The following is a 19,927-nucleotide window of genomic DNA, read 5'->3' on the forward strand; positions in this document are numbered from 1 at the left end:
AGCTGTACGATAACACCCTTAAGTAAATCCTAGATATTCGTACCATCAAACTGTAAAACAAAACTATTTTACTCCTGTGTAATACCTCTCTTGGACTATTCATCTAGTGTCTGGGGTTTCAAGAAAACTTCAATCAATAGATAATATTCAAAGCAGGGCTTTTAGGTATTTTATTTTATTATACTTTCATGTAAAATACTCAAATCTGATTGGTCGAGAAGCATTTGAAAAAATCATATTATTACCCTCTGAGAACAGAAAGTACGCGCTCTAGGGTGATAGTATCTAGCAACGGGTAACAGTACTTGACAACGGGTGATATTATAAACAAATAGCACATGCGTCAAATTTATGCGCGTACGATTCGCCGTAGATTGTTAGACGACGTCGTTTGAACGTTTGTAATCAACACAAATGCCCCCATCGATATACGAAATATCACATGACAGTGATTGATCAAATGTCAACCGACGTAAGTCTTTGTGCTTTGTTTATATAGCATTTAGTATAATAAAACAAAATCACACGGCCTCTCACCTCTGTCGACGCAGGTTCGAATCCCGCTCGCGCCGGTAAGTGTGAACGTTTCCCAGTTTACTTTCGGAAGGTCGGTGGTCTTTTCCCAGGTACATTGTATCTGGGTTCTCTCTTCCACCAAAAAAAAAAAAAAAATGGGCGCCACCAGATAACTGAAAAAAATTGTTGAGCGTGGCGGAAAACATCAAAAGAAAAAAAGTAAAAAGTATAATAAAACAAATATCACATGTAGTTGAGGGTAACATTGAACATTTTCACCCCTACGCTTCGGTTGACAATAGTTTTATTGCGGTGCAAATTTTCAATGTTACCCTCTACTGCCTGCACTATTTGTATAGGGACACATCGTTTTGCACCTACATTGGCTGTTTACGGAGACACTGGATGGATACACAGTCAATATAGACGTTGGATAAATGTTATCCGATATTGGAATAAAGTATTGCCCTTTGACAATGAGAGAATTACGAGAAATATATTTGAATTTGATTACAAAAGATGTAGAAACAATCGGTGCGGTGATTCGAAAGAAATATGTCATAATTTAGAGTTAGACTATTTTTGGGCAATCTGATTAAAACCAGATCCTGAGATCCGCTCACAATCGCTACACTAGGATCTGACGTAATCCCATAGGGGGTCATGTCCGCATGACCTTTCGCTTGGAATATTCATGAGAACTATCAACCAGTCAGATTGCGCCATACAGACAATGATGGCTATTTAGGCGGTTCCTGGCAATTCGTAAACAAATTGCTGTAAACTCTCTCCCACGAAGTTTATTTCACACTGTAAATTTATATATTCTCGCATAACGAATTTCAAAACTTTCGCAATAATGCCTAATCTATTCCGTTCATTCAAACAACAAAACGTACGATATGAAATATACCCAAATTAAATTAATTGTGAATTCAGATTTATGTATGAATTGGGACGGGTACTAATTGAATAATTTTCAAGATGGTTTACTTAAATAACGCGAGGAATATAACGCCAGTCGACGTAAACGGTGCATTGTGACGTCGCATCTAGCTGCGATATGTCTTCTTTCAAACCAAACAATCGCAGCCATTTTCCTTGAATTGTGAACTCCATTTGGTTTTTTTTTAGCGTTTGAATGAAAGAAAACCCGCAGAGAAAACAGACGTTGTTTAAATCACATGTTTTGACAGGTGTGCAGTCGTCTGTCAAACGCGAAGCCTTTTTTTTTTTTTTTTTGTATCTCTAACGTAAATAATGACGCAAAGGTTCATGGGAGAAAAATTATCGTTGGTATAAATCGACAGGGTCAATTTGATTGGCTTAACGAAAGGCCATGCGGACGTGACCCTATATGGGGTTACGTCAGATCCTAGTGTAGCGATCTAAGTGATCGGATCTCAGGATCTGGTTTTAATCAGATTGATTTTTGGGTCAAAGCTAATGGTAGATATAAATATGATTCAATCAAAAATATACTTTTATTATTCAAACTTTTGGGGCAATAAAATTTTCAATATTTCCAAATTGCGTACCTACATGTATGTACACGTATCTTTTAAAACGACTTTTGTAAAGGAAAATTATGTAGTACTGGATACGTCTAAATATTTACCTTCAGATTTGGCGCAATTTAGATGTGGAATTTTACCATTACGAATAGAGGCTGGTAGATGTCACGGAGAGTCTGTTGAAGAACGAATTTATACCCTTTGTTCCGAAAATAATGCAGAAGACAAAATTAATTTTCTATTGCACTGTCCTTTGTACTCCGAATATCGATCAAAACTTTTTTGAAAACACTGGATCAAACTAAATGTTAGTAAGGTCAGAAATGAATGTATTGTGCACGCTTATTTCAAATTATCCTCGCCAGGTGGTAAAATAGTTGTATTATTCGTTACTGCGTAGACAGTCGGGTGTTTTCAAAAATTAAAAATGCAACTTGTGTGTATATGTATGTATGGTTATATACTTTAATAATAAATCCGGGCGATATTTGTACAAAGCCGTACACTGATAACTAATGACATGTATGTATTTTACTGTGTACATTTTCATGTATTTTTCCTTTATTTCTTAACGTTGTGCTCCATTTTTTCTTTATGTACTGCATTTAAGTTTTGTGCTTTAAGTGGCATATAGGTCCGATGGGCCGGGTGTTTGATTTATTTTTATACTGTCTGTTAACACAATGTCTGTGAATATACATGTTACTATAAATAAACTACTATTACTGTACACACTGTACATTCAGGTATACGCTAACACTCTACATTTACCTGTACACTAACACTGTACATTCACCTGTACACTAACACTGTACATTCACCTGTACACTAACACTCTACATTTACCTGTACACTAACACTATACATTCACCTGTACACTAACACTGTACATTTACCTGTACACTAACACTGTATACCTTTATGTAATCCTAATATGTACGTACACTCAAACTGTACACCCAGACTGTACACCCAGACTGTACAACCCAATTGTACACTTAAACAGTATACATACACAGTACACCTAACGTGTACACATAGACACTACACCCACCCTGTACATGATAGTATAAGTGTTGTAGTCTACTCTTACAGTACATAGATGATAGCATTAGTGTTTTTTCTCTTACAGTACATAAATGATAATATTAGTGATTTTTTTTTCATTCTTACAGTACATAAATAATAGTATCAGTGCTTTTTATTTTTACAGTACCTAGATAATAATATCAGTTCATTTTTATTCCCACAGTACGTAAATGATAGTATTAGTGGCTGTTTTTATTATCATAGTATATAAATATAAGTATTAGCGTTTATTTTATTCTTACAGTACCTAAGTAATAATATTAGTTCATTTTTATTCCAACAGTACGTAAATGATAGTATTAGTGTTTTTTAAAATTATTATTATTACTGTATATAGATATGTGTCTTAATGTTTTTTTTATTCCTACAGTACGTAAATGATAGTATAATAGTGGGTTTTTTTATTATTACCCTAGTTGGGCAAACACAGACCCCTGGACACACCAGAGGTGGGATCAGGTGCCTAGGAGGAGTAAGCATCCCCTGTCGACCGGTTACACCCACCGTGAGCCCTATATCTTGATCAGGTAAACGGAGTTACCCATAGTCAAAATCAGTGTGCCAAGATCCGCCTAACAATCGGTATGAAACATGTCAGACAGCATTTGACCCAATGATAGGTTGTATTGACGAACTAGATCGTTATAACGACCATATAATTTGCGAAATGCTGACTTCAATCGAGACTGTTAAACCCCTGTGTCATCAACTTGTTTGTCAGTAGCTTGCCTTGATTTAATGATATATAACAACAGTACACTGGTAATAGATACCATCGTTATTAGCTATTATCAGAAATTCTATAACTGTAAAAACCGTTGACTTGTCGATGTCCTAAAGACACACCCCAGTCTATTTATCCTTTAGATTACAACTTGCTTGTCGTGTTATTTCAATTAATAATCATACGCATTGAAACGACCAGAAGAGTATTTTGAACAATTATCTAAAAATTCTGCACGTCACTGCATTGTGAAAGGACACCTACAGTTCATTTTAGCGGGCCCCCGTCTCTCAGTGGTTGAAACGTTAGTTTCCTGACCGGGAGGTCGAGAGTTCGAATCCGCCGCGTCAAACCTACGTATGCGTAAACGCTGTTTCATTGTGAACTGTTCACTATTTGGACATGAGAGTCGTAATCATTGCCATGACCTCACAACAGACCGGAAACTGAGAATAGATTTAAGTCTAAATTTCCAATCTAACAGACCAGAAACTGAGAATACATTTAAGTCTAAATTTCCAATCTAACTTTTGAAATACTTTTCATGCATAAAATTTTCAGAATATGTTTGTAATGTAGTTGTTTTTTTGGTTGTTTTTTTTATTATAAATCGACAGGTTTTTCATCAACATAAATCAAATAGATAAATGAAATATTGACTTGAGTCTATTCTCAGTTTATGATCTTGAGGTCTGGTGTTGGTAAAAATCCAAAAGCTGAACGTTATTCAGCGAGCTCAAGTCCAGGAAACAAAAAGCCGGCTTTATTTTAATCGAATTGTTTTATAAACAATCCTTTGTGAATAGAAAGACATCCAAATATTTCCTTATCTTAAGGCTGTCCATTCCTTTGGAGAAAATGGTGACACCGTTAATTTTACTATCTTTATATTGATATGCCAGACACATTCATCCCATTTTGTTAAACATGTGATTTTAACCAATTTTTTAAAATTATTTTTCAAACTTTCGACATGAAAGGTGAACATATTGAACAGTGATCAATCTCATAACTCCTATATGAAATGCAAAATAACGAGATGGGTAAATACTGACCCCTGGATATACCAGAGGTGAGATAATATGTATAAGAGGAGTAAGCATCCCCTGTCGATCGGTCACACCCGCCGTGAGCCTTGCATCTTGATGTGGTAAACTCAGTAATCCGTAGTCAAAATCAGTTTACCATGTATATAAGGGTCTTTCTACATTGTAGAGGCTGTTTTTAGTCCATAAGGATTTCAGTCAAAATATAACAGAGAGTGATATATATGTCACTGCTGGGGATCGAACCCAGAACCATAGACACAACAGTGATTAACTGATTCCTCACACACAACAGTGATCTACTGATTCCTCACACAACAGTGATCTACTGATTCCTCACACACAACAGTGATCTACTGATTCCTCACACACACAACAGTGATCTACTGATTCCTCACACACAACAGTGATCTACTGATTCCTCACACACACACAACAGTGATCTACTGATTCCTGACACACACAACAGTGATCTACTGATTCCTCACACACAACAGTGATCTACTGATTCCTCACACACACACAACAGTGATCTACTGATTCCTCACACACACACAACAGTGATCTACTGATTCCTCACACACACACAACAGTGATCTACTGATTCCTCACACACACACAACAGTGATCTACTGATTCCTCACACACACACAACAGTGATCTACTGATTCCTCACACACACACAACAGTGATCTACTGATTCCTCACACACACACAACAGTGATCTACTGATTCCTCACACACACACAACAGTGATCTACTGATTCCTCACACACACAACAGTGATCTACTGATTCCTCACACACAACAGTGATCTACTGATTCCTCACACACACACAACAGTGATCTACTGATTCCTCACACACAACAGTGATCTACTGATTCCTCACACACACACAACAGTGATCTACTGATTCCTCACACACACACAACAGTGATCTACTGATTCCTCACACACACAACAGTGATCTACTGATTCCTCACACACAACAGTGATCTACTGATTCCTCACACACAACAGTGATCTACTGATTCCTCACACACACACAACAGTGATCTACTGATTCCTCACACACACACAACAGTGATCTACTGATTCCTCACACACACAACAGTGATCTACTGATTCCTCACACAACAGTGATCTACTGATTCCTCACACAACAGTGATCTACTGATTCCTCACACACACACAACAGTGATCTACTGATTCCTCACACACAACAGTGATCTACTGATTCTTCACACACACAACAGTGATCTACTGATTCCTCACACAACAGTGATCTACTGATTCCTCACACACACAACAGTGATCTACTGATTCCTCACACACAACAGTGATCTACTGATTCCTCACACACAACAGTGATCTACTGATTCCTCACACACACAACAGTGATCTACTAATTCCTCACACATAATAGTGATCTACTGATTGAGCTTAAGAGTTGAGTCAGCAGTCAAAGCTAGTGCAAGGGACATCAAAGATACCAGTCATTTTATCTATTTATACATCTAAACATACACCACCGATAACCATTTTATCTATTTATACAACTAGATATTCCTCACCGACAGCCATTTTATCTATTTATACATCTAAATATACGTCACCTACAGTCAATTTATCTATTTATACATCAAGAAATATCACATCGACAGCCATTGTATTTTTTTTACATCTAAATATACCACACCTACAATAATTTTATCTATTTATACATCTACATATACCTCACCAACAGCCTATCTATTTTTACATCTAAATACAGTGTATATCACATTGACAACCATTGTATCTATCTATACTATAGGGTTATTGAACTTATATCGGTGAATATTGGCACGAGTTGGCTGTCAAAATGCACGAGCTTGCGAGTGCATTTTGACAGCCAACGAGTGCCAATATTCACCTATATAAGTTCAACAACCCTTTCATTATATAGCTAAAGTATTTGGTTGTTAAATTATATCCCTTTTAACTCAAACTACTCCAAAATAGACGAGAATTCATCAATATTGGCAGTGTGCAATAACAGCATGCATTTCTTAACTGTTCAATATTTAATCTGTCATTAATGCATGAAGCAAACTGATTTTGTAAATGGGGACATCATAATTTATGTACAGTAAAACATTTTGCTTAAGTAAATATCAAATACCGGCTCTGTCAGATTCGGAGGACCGTCGTCTGCCATTTTGGCTTGTTTACGTCGTTACGGTAACGTCAATATTGAACGCTCATACTCGGAATGTTTCGGGCGCATACAATTTACGCAATGCAAAGTTAGCGTTCAATAAATTCTCAGGATATTGAACGCTAACATTCTCTAGATTTTACGCAGATTTTATATTAGACTATTTATTAGCTATATAATAATATAGGGTTATTGAACTTATATCGGTGAATATTGGCACGAGTTGGCTGTCAAAATGCACGAGCTTGCGAGTGCATTTTGACAGCCAACGAGTGCCAATATTCACCTATATAAGTTCAATAACTCTTTTATTATATAGCTAAAATATTTGGTTGTTAAGTTATATCCATTTTCACTCAAACTACTCCAAAATAGACGATAATTCATCAAAATTGCCAGTGTGCAATAACAGCATGCATTTCTTAACTGTTTAATATTTAACCCGTCATTAATGCATGAAGCAAACTGATTTTGTAAATGGGGACATCATAGTTTATGCACAGTAAAACATAATGCTTAAGTAAATATCAAATACCGGCTCTGTCAAGTTCGGAGGACCGTCATCTCCCATTTTTGCTTGTTTACGTCGTTACGGTAACGTCAATATTGAACGCTCATACTCGGAATGTTTCGGGTGCATACAATTTACGCAATGTAAAGTTAGCGTTCAATAAATTCTTAGGATATTGAACACTAACATTCTCTAGATTTTACGCAGATTTTATATTAGACTATTTATTAGCTATATAATAAATCTAAATATACCATTTATGTCCAGTTGCAAACCATCATCTATTAAAGTACATTAGCAGTTATTTTGTCACTAAAAATTCAATTCAATAAAAATTGCTCTATATCATATATTTCAGTACTAACACCAGTATCCAATACAGTACATTGTATGTTGTACAGTTTTTATTCTTGTGTATATATACAGTACATTGTGTGTTGTTGTACAGTTTTTATTGTTCTGTGTATACAGTACATTGTGTGTTAAAAAGTTTTTATTGTTGTGTATATATACAGTACATTGTGTGTTGTACAGTTTTTATTGTTGTATATGTATACAGTACATTGTGTGTTGTACAGTTTTTATTGTTGTATATATATACAGTACATTGTGTGTTGTACAGTTTTTATTGTTGTATATGTATATAGTACATTGTGTGTTGTACAGTTTTTATTGTTGTATATATATACAGTACATTGTGTGTTGTACAGTTTTTATTCTTGTGTATATATACAGTACATTGTGTGTTGTACAGTTTTTATTCTTGTGTATACATAGTACATTGTGTGTTGTACAGTTTTTATTGTTGTATATATATACAGTACATTGTGTGTTGTACAGTTTTTATTGTTGTATATATATACAGTACATTGTGTGTTGTACAGTTTTTATTGTTGTATATATATACAGTACATTGTGTGTTGTACAGTTTTTATTGTTGTATATATATACAGTACATTGTGTGTTGTACATTTTTTATTCTTGTATATATATACAGTACATTGTGTGTTGTACATTTTTTATTCTTATATATATATACAGTACATTGTGTGTTGTACATTTTTTATTCTTGTATATATATACAGTACATTGTGTGTTGTACAGTTTTTATTGTTGTATATATATACAGTACATTGTGTGTTGTACAGTTTTTATTGTTGTATATATATACAGTACATTGTGTGTTGTACAGTTTTTATTGTTGTATATATATACAGTACATTGTGTGTTGTACAGTTTTTATTGTTGTATATATATACAGTACATTGTGTGTTGTACAGTTTTTATTGTTGTATATATATACAGTACATTGTGTGTTGTACAGTTTTTATTGTTGTGTATATATACAGTACATTGTGTGTTGTACAGTTTTTATTGTTGTGCATATATACAGTACATTGTGTGTTGTACAGTTTTTATTGTTGTATATATATACAGTACATTGTGTGTTGTACATTTTTTATTGTTGTATATATATACAGTACATTGTGTGTTGTATAGTTTTTATTGTTGTATATATATACAGTACATTGTGTGTGTGTATATTCTGTACATTGCTGATCTGCTAACTTCTTTTACCTTTCCCCTTTGATAGTGACGTTAAATTTTATAACACTGGAACGCGTCACAATTGTTAGGGGGTGTTAATGAGACAATTTCCTCGTCATGTAATGTTATCGCTGCGGAAAATCGACATCGACAGCCATTAAGGCCGAGATAATACTCCCTGTTTACGACCCTGTAAGATCTGAACCTTCCAGAGATCATTCGATAATTTCTCCGTGTGGTCGACATCGCACGTGACAAGGTGTAGCAAAGGTCACGTGACAAGGTGTAACAAAGGTCAGGGTATTAGAAGAAACACAAAATGTCGCGAGACATTGTAGGAAGAATACAGAAAGAATCGGATAAGACCGGAAAATTGAACATAATTAGAGGGATAGTAAGAAGAAGGCGTAAAAGTAATCGATTTCTTTTCTGATAGGTATTCCCTTAAGAGTGAGTTTGAATCAAAAGAGATGAAAACAAGATGAACAGAAATTACACGAAGGGAAAGAAAGAATAAAAATGAATGAATATCCGTTCATCAGGATCGCAAAAATACAGTTATTAATTCTTATACTAGTTCGGGATATAAAAGGTAAAATATCTAATACAAAATTGTCGGGTTATCGATGTAATCTGCAATAAAAACCGGGTATCATGTGTCAAGCTCATACGAACAGTGTATGATATACCTTCCAGAATCACGCGAGATGTAGAATCACGTGTTTGTTGAGACATTAATAATATGATTATTTACCGGAATGAAAATATGAAGATTACTAGCAATGGTCAATCTCATAACTCCTATAAGTAATACAAAATAAAGAGTTGGGCAAACACGGACTCTTGGATATACCGGAGGTGGGATCAGGTGCCTAGGGAGAAGTAAGCATCCCCTGTTGACCGGTCACTCCCGCCGTGAGCCCTATATCCTGATCAAGTAAACGGAGTTATCCGTAGTAACAACCAGTCGGCATACAGAGTTGTGATGGCGGATCTAGACATTTTTCTAGGAAGGGGAGGTTGCGAACCAATGTTTACTTTTTTTCCGATTTAGAACAAAGGGGGGGGGGGGTGGTGAAAAATGGAGTAGGAAGCACCTCTAACTAGTACTCCGTCACTGGAAAATCTAAAGATGTCAAACAGATTTAAGATAGTTGGATTTTTACAGGGAAATAATTTGATTGATAAATCAATCGAGAGTCAACCCGGTAGAGATTTAAAACTTTTACTACATTTACTACAGAGATGATTTAGCCATAAAAGTGCGTGTTATAGGATCAGGTGCTGGTTGTCTGTCGGGAAGTTGTTTAACAAAAGAAAACCCATACACAATTATCCTACAGAGCTTTGATTTCATCGATACTTCATAAAGGACAGAACAGTTTCCTTTAACAAAAAATGAAGATAGCGAACGGTGATCAATCTCATCACTCCCTATAAAAAGTATAAAATTAAGAGTAGGGCAAACACGGACCCCTGGGCATACCAAAGGTGGAATCAGGTGCCTAGGAGGAGTAAGCATCTCCTGTCAACCGGTAACACCCCCATACTTAATAAAAACTTGTAAGAAGAAAGGGATGTTTTCTTGTTATGTTCCGGGCAAAGTGAACTGTATTATCATGAATAAGTACCGTAATTAAAGATATAAGCATTAAATAATTTAGATTCTAAAAAAAAAAAAATTTTCATAAACTGGTGAAAATATAGAAAAGGGAATTTTCTATAATTCTGATTATAAACCTGTTGTTGAAAATAATAATTAAAGGTAACAGATAAAGCTTGGAAGTCTGTCACGTGATTAAAGGTAACAGATAAAGCTTGGAAGTCTGTCACGTGATTAAAGGTAACAGATAAAGCTTGGAAGTCTGTCACGTGATTAAACGTAACCGATAAAGCTTGGAAGTCTGTCACGTGATTAAAGGTAACCGATAAAGCTTGGAAGTATGTCACGTGATTAAACGTAACCGATAAAGCTTGGAAGTCTGTCACGTGATTAAACGTAACCGATAAAGCTTGGAAGTCTGTCACGTGATTAAACGTAACCGATAAAGCTTGGAAGTCTGTCACGTGATTAAAGGTAACAGATAAAGCTTGGAAGTCTGTCACGTGATTAAAGGTAACAGATAAAGCTTGGAAGTCTGTCACGTGATTAAAGGTAACAGGTAAAGCTTGGAAGTCTGTCACGTGATTAAAGGTAACAGATAAAGCTTGGAAGTCTGTCACGTGATTAAAGGTAACAGATAAAGCTTGGAAGTCTGTCACGTGATCTTCTCTTGTCCGCCCCTTGGTGAAGAAAACGAACAGTGATTGGTGTCTGTAAAATTTACAAAATTTAGAGTAGGTCAAACATGGACCCATGAATAGGCAAGAGATGGCTTCATGTGCCAAGAATAAGTAAGCATCTCCTGTCGACCGGTGACACCCGCCGTGAGCCGTCTATTTTGATAGGAAAACAGATTAATCCGTAGACAAAATTGGTATACAATGCGTTGCATGAAACAAGTCAGCATACGAACTAACAACGGGTTGTATTTGCAAATTAAATCATGATACTGACCAATTGAATCCTTATAACGACCAATTAAATCCTTAGACTGACCAATTAAATCCTTATACTGACCAATTAAATCCTTATAACGACCAATTAAATCCTTATACTGACCAATTAAATCATGATAACGACAAATGAAATCATTATAACGACCATAGCATTTACTAAATGTTGACTTTAAACGAGACTGTTGAAACCCCGGTAACATTAACGTATTTGTCAGTAGTCTGCCTTAGTTTAAAACTTGATCATATGCAGAACATGCTCTCCTGTCAGAATCAGTAGATAGGGTCGTAACATAAACGGTAGCACAAAATCCAGGGCCTTCACATAATTTCACCCCCCCCTCCTTGTTAAGTCTTCTGTGCCTAGAAAATTCGTCTATGCCTATCTCCTTACTTTTTGTTTGGGATTACTTTGATAAGCTATTTCCACCCACCATAACACCGAATTAACGACACTAGGTTACATCCGTTGAGTCTCCGTCATTTGTTGAGCTCTCTTAAAAAGAGGTACATTTCAGTCGGAAAGCACAGTCAGGACGAAATAAACAGTCCAGGGCGGCCCATGATTCACCAAACATCTAGTTAAGGGTACAGAGCCCCGGCAAAGTAAAGGTCAGTTATTGTTCATGCATATTCAAATTTTTCTGTATCCTTGCTTTAATCTTAATTTTCATTTTAAATTTACGACTGGGCTAAAATCAGAGGATTGAAACGTTCTCTCAAGTCTGAATCAATATGAAGAGAAAACAGCCATCTTATGGTATTTCAGAATGTGTTAATCCGTTTTCAGCAGGGTAAGAGGGGAGGGCACTGGACCCGCTATCGGGGCCCTGCCCTGGGCCCGCTGGGGACCTTAAACGATCCTCAGACTGCCTACACTTCATTTTATCATTTGTTACGCCCGTGGTTGAGCGTTTTAAATGCCGTGATCGGGCAGCCATACAATATTGCTCAGTAAATATGGGAGTTGATGTAATGATGTTTAATTGAAGCCGCATCGCTTCGGTGTAGATCCTGTCACGTGATGTCGTTAGAGGTGACACACAGACCATTAACCCCTCTGTACTGTGAAACCTGCCTAATCCGGGAATTTTTTGTCGGATTAGAGAGGATTTCGGATTACGCAGGTAACAATAGATTGATTGATTGATTGAATATTGTTTAACGTCCCTCTCGAGATTTGTTCACTCATATGGAGACGTCACCACTGCCGGTGAAGGGCTGCAAAATTTAAGCCTATGCTTCGCGCTTACGGCCATTGAGCAGGGAGGGATCTTTATCGTGCCATACCTGCTGTGACTCGGGACCTCGGTTTTTGCGGTCTCATCCGAAGGACCGCCCATTTAGTCGCCTCTTACGATAAGCAAGGGGTACTGAGGACCTATTCTAACCCGGATCCCCACGTGATTGGTAACAATAGAAGAGGATTAGATATTAACATTCTGGTTAGCGATCAGGGCGTCCACTTAGTTTTCACACGAAGTCTTGTTAAAACTCAACCTGAAGCAAAACACTTGTTAGGACATGAGACAGCTTCATCTACAGGACTGTTTGACTTCCCGTAATGGATGTCCAGCACTCTCAGACAAAAAATAAGGGCTAATTTTAGAGCTAAAATTATGAAAATTTAGGGCTTAAATTAGGAATTTCATGACCAAATTAAAATTTAAATGGTCTTACTTTCACAATTTTGACAATAAAGACTCATGAAAAATACCCTCCGTGTAGAATAATTGGCTATAAGCTTTGTCACAAAGTCACAAGCAATAAATAGCTTGACACATGGATTCACTGATTAAATTTAGTTTGAATGCATTTTCAAAATTTCTAAATTGCTAGAATATAAATATATCTTAAACAAATAGGAATTGACAGGGAAAATTAGGGGGTTTTTTTAAAAAAAAAAAAGAAAAGATTTTCCCTTTTAATCTAGCATATTTTAAGGCATTTTAGCACGACTAAGAAGAATGGGATTTTAATTTAATTTTTTAATTTTATTTTTTAATTTTAGGGCAGCTGGGCATCCTGCTGACACCTGAGAAGAAAGCTGAATTTTGAAGTAAATGTTGTATAGTTACAGTACTCAGTGTGTAATATACAGTACTCAGTGTGTAATATACAGTACTCAGTGTGTAATATACAGTACTCAGTGTGTAATATACAGTACTCAGTGTGTAATATACAGTACTCAGAGTGTAATATACAGTACTCAGTGTGTAATATACAGTACTCAGTGTGTAATATACAGTACTCAGTGTGTAATATACAGTACTCAGTGTGTAATATAAGTACTCAGTGTGTAATATACAGTACTCAGTGTGTAATATACAGTACTCAGTGTGTAATATACAGTACTTAATGTGTAATATACAGTACTCAGTGTGTAATATACAGTACTCAGTGTGTAATATACAATACTCAGTGTGTAATATACAGTACTCAGTGTGTAATATACAGTACTCAGTGTGTAATATACAGTACTCAGTGTGTAATATACAGTACTTAGTGTGTAATATACAGTACTCAGTGTGTAATATACAGTACTCAGTGTGTAATATACAGTACTCAGTGTGTAATATACAGTACTCAGTGTGTAATATACAGTACTCAGTGTGTAATATACAGTACTCAGTGTGTAATATACAGTACTCAGTGTGTAATATACAGTACTTAGTGTGTAATATACAGTACTCAGTGTGTAATATACAGTACTGGTTTTGCTTCAGAATCCAACATTTCTTACTTACCCTAAAATATAGGAATTTATAGGAATTTCATAGAAATATAGGAATTGTTGTGGAAATATAAGATTTTATAGGAATAACCCACAGATAAAGGAATTTATAGGAATAACCCACAGATATAGGAATTTATAGGAATAACCCACAGATAAAGGAATTTATAGGAATAACCCACAGATAAAGGAATTTATAGGAATAACCCACAGATATAGGAATTTATAGGAATAACCCACAGATATAGGAATTTATAGGAATAACCCACAGATATAGAAATTTATAGGAATAACCCACAAATATATGAATTTATAGGAATAACCCACAGATATAGGAATTTATAGGAATAACCCACAGATATATGAATTTATAGGAATAACCCACAAATATAGGAATTTATAGGAATAACCCACAGATATAGGAATTTATAGGAAATATCACGCCCTGAACATATGTCGCTCATTGCCGTAATATCGTTTTTATCCTACCAAAAACGTCCATCCTTTACTTTTATTTTGAAATGCGCAGTAATGATGGATTAATTAGACATGTAACGATTAGATTAAGCATGTAACAATTAGATTGATTAAGACAAGTAACAATTGGATTGATTAAAACAAGTAACAATTGGATTGATTAAAACATGAAACAATTGGATTGATTAAGACAGGTCGAGGGAACGCAGAATTTAACCTGTCATTATCTGTTTGTCTATGATGTCACAGTCTCAAACACGTGCGCAAAAGCATCGATCAATGCCATGGTTTTGTACATTTATTTGTCGATTATATATTATAGGCAAATGAATATACATACGTATTTTTATTTTCATTTCTTTATTATTATTATTATTATTTTTTTTTTTTTTTTTTTTTTTTTTTGCCGAATCTCGAACTCTAGAAGACGATAAAACACTTACCGGTGTCGTGATGAATACACATAAATTATAAAGAAAGGAGGTTTGGATTCTTATGACTTTTTAACGTTTTGTAAACGCCGGTTGTTTTATCGGCCATTTTATTCTGTATCAAGTACGGCTAGTGAGAAGTCTCGCGGGGTGGGTATTCTGAAGTTGTGCACTGAACACAGACTCGCGGGCTGGGTATTCTGAAGTTGTGCACTGAACACAGACTCGCGGGCTGGGTATTCTGAAGTTGTGCACTGAACACAGACTCGCGGGCTGGGTATTCTGAAGTTGTGCACTGAACACAGACTCGCGGAGTGGGCATTCTGAAGTTGTGCACTGAACACAGACCCGCGGGCTGGGTGTTCTGAAGTTGTGCACTGAACACAGACTCGCGGGCTGGGTATTCTGAAGTTGTGCACTGAACACAGACTCGCGGGCTGGGTATTCTGAAGTTGTGCACTGAACACAGACCCGCGGGGTGGGTATTCTGAAGTTGTGCACTGAACACAGACTCGCGGGGTGGGTATTCTGAAGTTGTGCACTGAACACAGACTCGCGGGCTGGGTATTCTGAAGTTGTGCACTGAACACAGACTCGCGGGCTGGGTATTCTGAAGTTGTGCACTGAACACAGACTGACGGGGTGGGTATTCTGAAGTTGTGCACTGAACACAGACTCGCGGGGTGGGTATTCTGAAGTTGTGCACTGAACACAGACTCGCGGGCTGGGTATTCTGAAGTTGTGCACTGAACACAGACTCGCGGGGTGGGTATTCTGAAGTTGTGCACTGAACACAGACTCGCGGGGTGGGTATTCTGAAGTTGTGCACTGAACACAGACTCGCGGGGTGGGTATTCTGAAGTTGTGCACTGAACACAGACTCGCGGGGTGGGCATGCTGAACATGTGTTCGTTAGTACAACTGATCGCATAGACAGCCTATATATACAGCAGGCCTTCCATCCATGTATACCCGATTTTACTAATCACGATAAACATTCAGGTACTTAACGTTAAAACACTACTTGTTGCTATTTTGGTGTCGAAAATTTTGTTGTAAAATTGTGATTTACTATTTCAATGACAGAAACAGATAAGGTTTATAAATTTTTGATATTAATATCTGTGTTAGATAACCAGTCGAGAGGCTCCGAATGAAGCAAAATTACATTATTGTCTTCCCGTACAAAAACTGATTTCTTTTTTATGCTAAATATTGCATAAAACCGAATTCTTTATTTTGATAAAATCTCAAACCTAGTTTTAATTTTCTCAATGATTTTAGGTAAAGTCCCACACAAAACTATCATATAATAATAGCACATTTTTACAACAAAATATTTCTTTTTCAGATTTAGAGCCAATATTGCTTTCAACAACACTATCAGTGCCGCGTGAAAAACATAAACACTCGTAAATTTGGACATATTTATGGGAGTGACACCTAACATTGATAAGACAATTTAAATGTCCACTATCATTCCTTACCTTCGTTATCTATGATAAATCCCGAGGACCCCGCAAACTGGACCACTATGTACACCAGGACTGCTGTTTGTACTTTCGTATAAATCATACCGCAAAGTCTGTCAAAAATGGCAACTATCCTTCAATTTGTCTTCTTACAGTTCACTTTATAATCTCCCCTGACTGGAGAATTATCTGCTTCCGGTCGTCAGAATTTATGTCCTGCTCGTTCTCTAACCGTTCCAATAATGAGTGGCATTTATTTCAATAATTCTAATAAAAGAACAAGGACGATGTTTACCAAGCAATCGCGTCAAGAGATCTTGATATTTTAAACTGAGTCACTTGTTTCGGAATTTATAACGATTTGTTGAAAGATGTCCGTTGGAATTTACGACAATGTCCCTATTTACGACACTACCTTACCCTTATTGTAACAGCGCGGGGCTTTTAGCGGTATTTTTATAAGGAAGCTGATCATAAATCATTACACGACTCTCTGATCCAAACTGCTGTATACCGTCACGACGTATGTTTATGTACCTAACCGGAATTAACAGACCGCGCCCGATCTGGACTTCATAATCATTCATAAATCTCGGGAACTCGATACCGCGTCATGAGTGCACACAAATAGGTGGATGCTATTTAACAGACGTGCGAGTGATCAGTGCAGGAATCCCCCCACACCTCTACGTGGCTAACCCTGAACAAAAACTATAGACCACTTATCTAAAATTTCCTCACATAATGGGTATTAAGTGTGAAGAAATTATTAAAAGCGAAATAAATACCACGAAGTGTTGATGGCGAATTATTATTCAATAAAGTAGAAATGGATTTTAGACTTGGATATGAAGTCGATAGTGACTTACGCTGTACATAGTATCACTCATGGCGTCTCGTGTCAATCTACACCTCGACGTAGCGGTGTATGGTAAAGACACAGAAATGAAAAATAAAACATATCACGTCCTTCAGATCTACTTTTCATAATTTTACTGCGCGACTGAAAACAGTTTCCTATACTTTTGTTGCGGAGTGATGTAAGCATATTTCGCGGTGTATTCTTTTAGCAAATTTGGTGGCAGAGGTCACTCGCTAAATTAACGCCATTGCTGACTGCTTAGATGGGTCAAATACCGTCTGTTTCATGCCGTTCTTAGCACATTGATTTTGATTACAGATAACTCTGTTTACCTGTGGTTCTCTAGTGAAAATGTATTGAATCTTAGAAAAGCTTCTTTACTCTCAGACATGTGTGAAGAAAACTTAAATACATGGCTATGATGTACATAAAGATTTCTCTCTAAAGTCTGAAAATCATGGCCCCGGGGTTAGCGGTTTAGGCCCTAGGATGGGGTAAATCTGGCTCTTTAGTTAAAATGCATTGAATCTTAGAACAGTCTTCTTCTCTACTCTCAGATATGTGTAGGAAAAACTAAATGCATGGTTATGATGTCCATGAGGCTCACAAGCTAAATTGTGAAATTCAAGACTTCTGGGTCAAGTTGACGCTCGGAGGTTGGGCCAATATGGCCTTATAGTGAGATGTCTTAAATCTTATAAAGCCCTCTCTCCTCCTGAGAAAAAAAAAGGCATGGTCATGATTCCATGAGGCTCCCTGCCCAAGTTGTGAAAATCATGGCACCTGGGTGGAAGGTTTAGGCCTAGGGTGGGGACATGTAAGGTTTAGGCCCTAGGGTGGGGACATGTAAGGTTTAGGCCCTAGGGTGGGGACATGTAAGGTTTAGGCCTAGGGTGGGGACATGTAAGGTTTAGGCCTAGGGTGGGGACCTGTATGACCATGAACAGTTTTTTGAAATGAATTAATTCTTAGAAAAAATATTTTCTGAACTTCTACAGTAGTGGAAGACAAACTGAATGCATGGTATCCATGGAGAATTGATATACATTACTTAAATTGTGAAATGTATTGTCCCTGGTCGGTCAGGGGTCAAGACTTGCGATGGGGGCCAATATGGCTATACAGTGAAAATGGGTTAAATCTTAGAATTTTTTTCCCTCATATATTTATTGAACATTCTTCTGCATTGTGACAATTATTTTTGTGCATACTGAGTATGACAATATCCATGGTTTTAATGGTCAGGTGAATTAAGATTTAGGGGGAGGGGGGAACTAACTTTTCCATATTATAGTAAGTATGTGTACTATATTAGAAAATCTGCTTTTATTCGTTGTGCCGTGTAAGTTTGTAGCAATAAAATGTGAGTATGTTGTAGCTGTTTATTCGAATTGGAAATGACATGACTCTCGCGGGCAGGGATGTTGATCATAGCCCCTGGGGGGCAAGTATAATGATTCCAAGGGAGGGGGGGGGGGGCAAAATCGTCGTAGAGCATATCATGCTTAAATGCATAAGAAATCTTCTTTTATTTTGATGTTCAGTGAAATATGAATACACATTTAGAGGAGAGCATATATATGTCTACCAAAATTATAGATATAATTTATGGAGGGAGGGGGGGGTTAAGGGCTGATTTAAATACTCTGAAAATTCATATTCCATTCTATTATTGTATTTGAATGGCAAATGTATGCATATTTATAAAGCTGGGGACAAAAAACTCTGAATGAAGCTTAAATGTAAATATAAGGCTCCCTGACAGGTCAATATATGGGTTGAGATTCTCAGGTGGGCGTTAAGGCCTCTGGACCTCAATATATGGCTGTGGAACTCAGGTGAGCGTTGAGCCTGTGGACCTCTTCTTTGTATGGAGTTGGTTTATGAGCTGTTATTTCGGTGTATCGAGGTAATAATATTCACATATAAGCTGTTAACGCATGCATTGAGTTAGTTCGCCCGGAAGTCTCTTTTAATCTGCCGCATAATTAACGAACAGGTTCATGTATATGTATACCAACAACAAACTCAGAGGTAGATCCAGGAATATTTGAAATAGCTCTCCACCCACAAAATGTATTACATTTACTTTTTTCTGACGAAAGAGGGAGGAGTTTCTAACCTTTGCCCCCCCCCCCTTCTGTATCCTCTACTGAAACCTTCGGATCCCCCCCTCTTCTGTATCCTCTACTGAAACCTTCGGATCCCCCCCTCTTCTGTATCCTCTACTGAAACCTTCGGACCAC

General features: G+C 36.8%; 1 protein-coding gene across 1 annotated transcript in view; it reads right to left on the reverse strand.

Moving 5' to 3' along the window:
• The window catches only part of LOC125660950 (uncharacterized), a 28,085-nt gene extending 10,758 nt beyond the window's left edge, over window positions 1-17,327 (reverse strand). Inside the window, exon 1 of the mRNA XM_048892801.2 lies at window positions 16,835-17,327. Within this exon, the coding sequence (XP_048748758.1) occupies window positions 16,835-16,922 (88 nt within the window). The 5' untranslated portion in view covers window positions 16,923-17,327. The remainder of the gene's footprint in view (window positions 1-16,834) is intronic.
• Between the last annotated feature and the right edge of the window lie 2,600 nt (window positions 17,328-19,927).

The sequence above is a fragment of the Ostrea edulis genome, chromosome 8 (genome assembly GCF_947568905.1).
Source record: "Ostrea edulis chromosome 8, xbOstEdul1.1, whole genome shotgun sequence".
Lineage (NCBI taxonomy): Eukaryota > Metazoa > Mollusca > Bivalvia > Ostreida > Ostreidae > Ostrea > Ostrea edulis.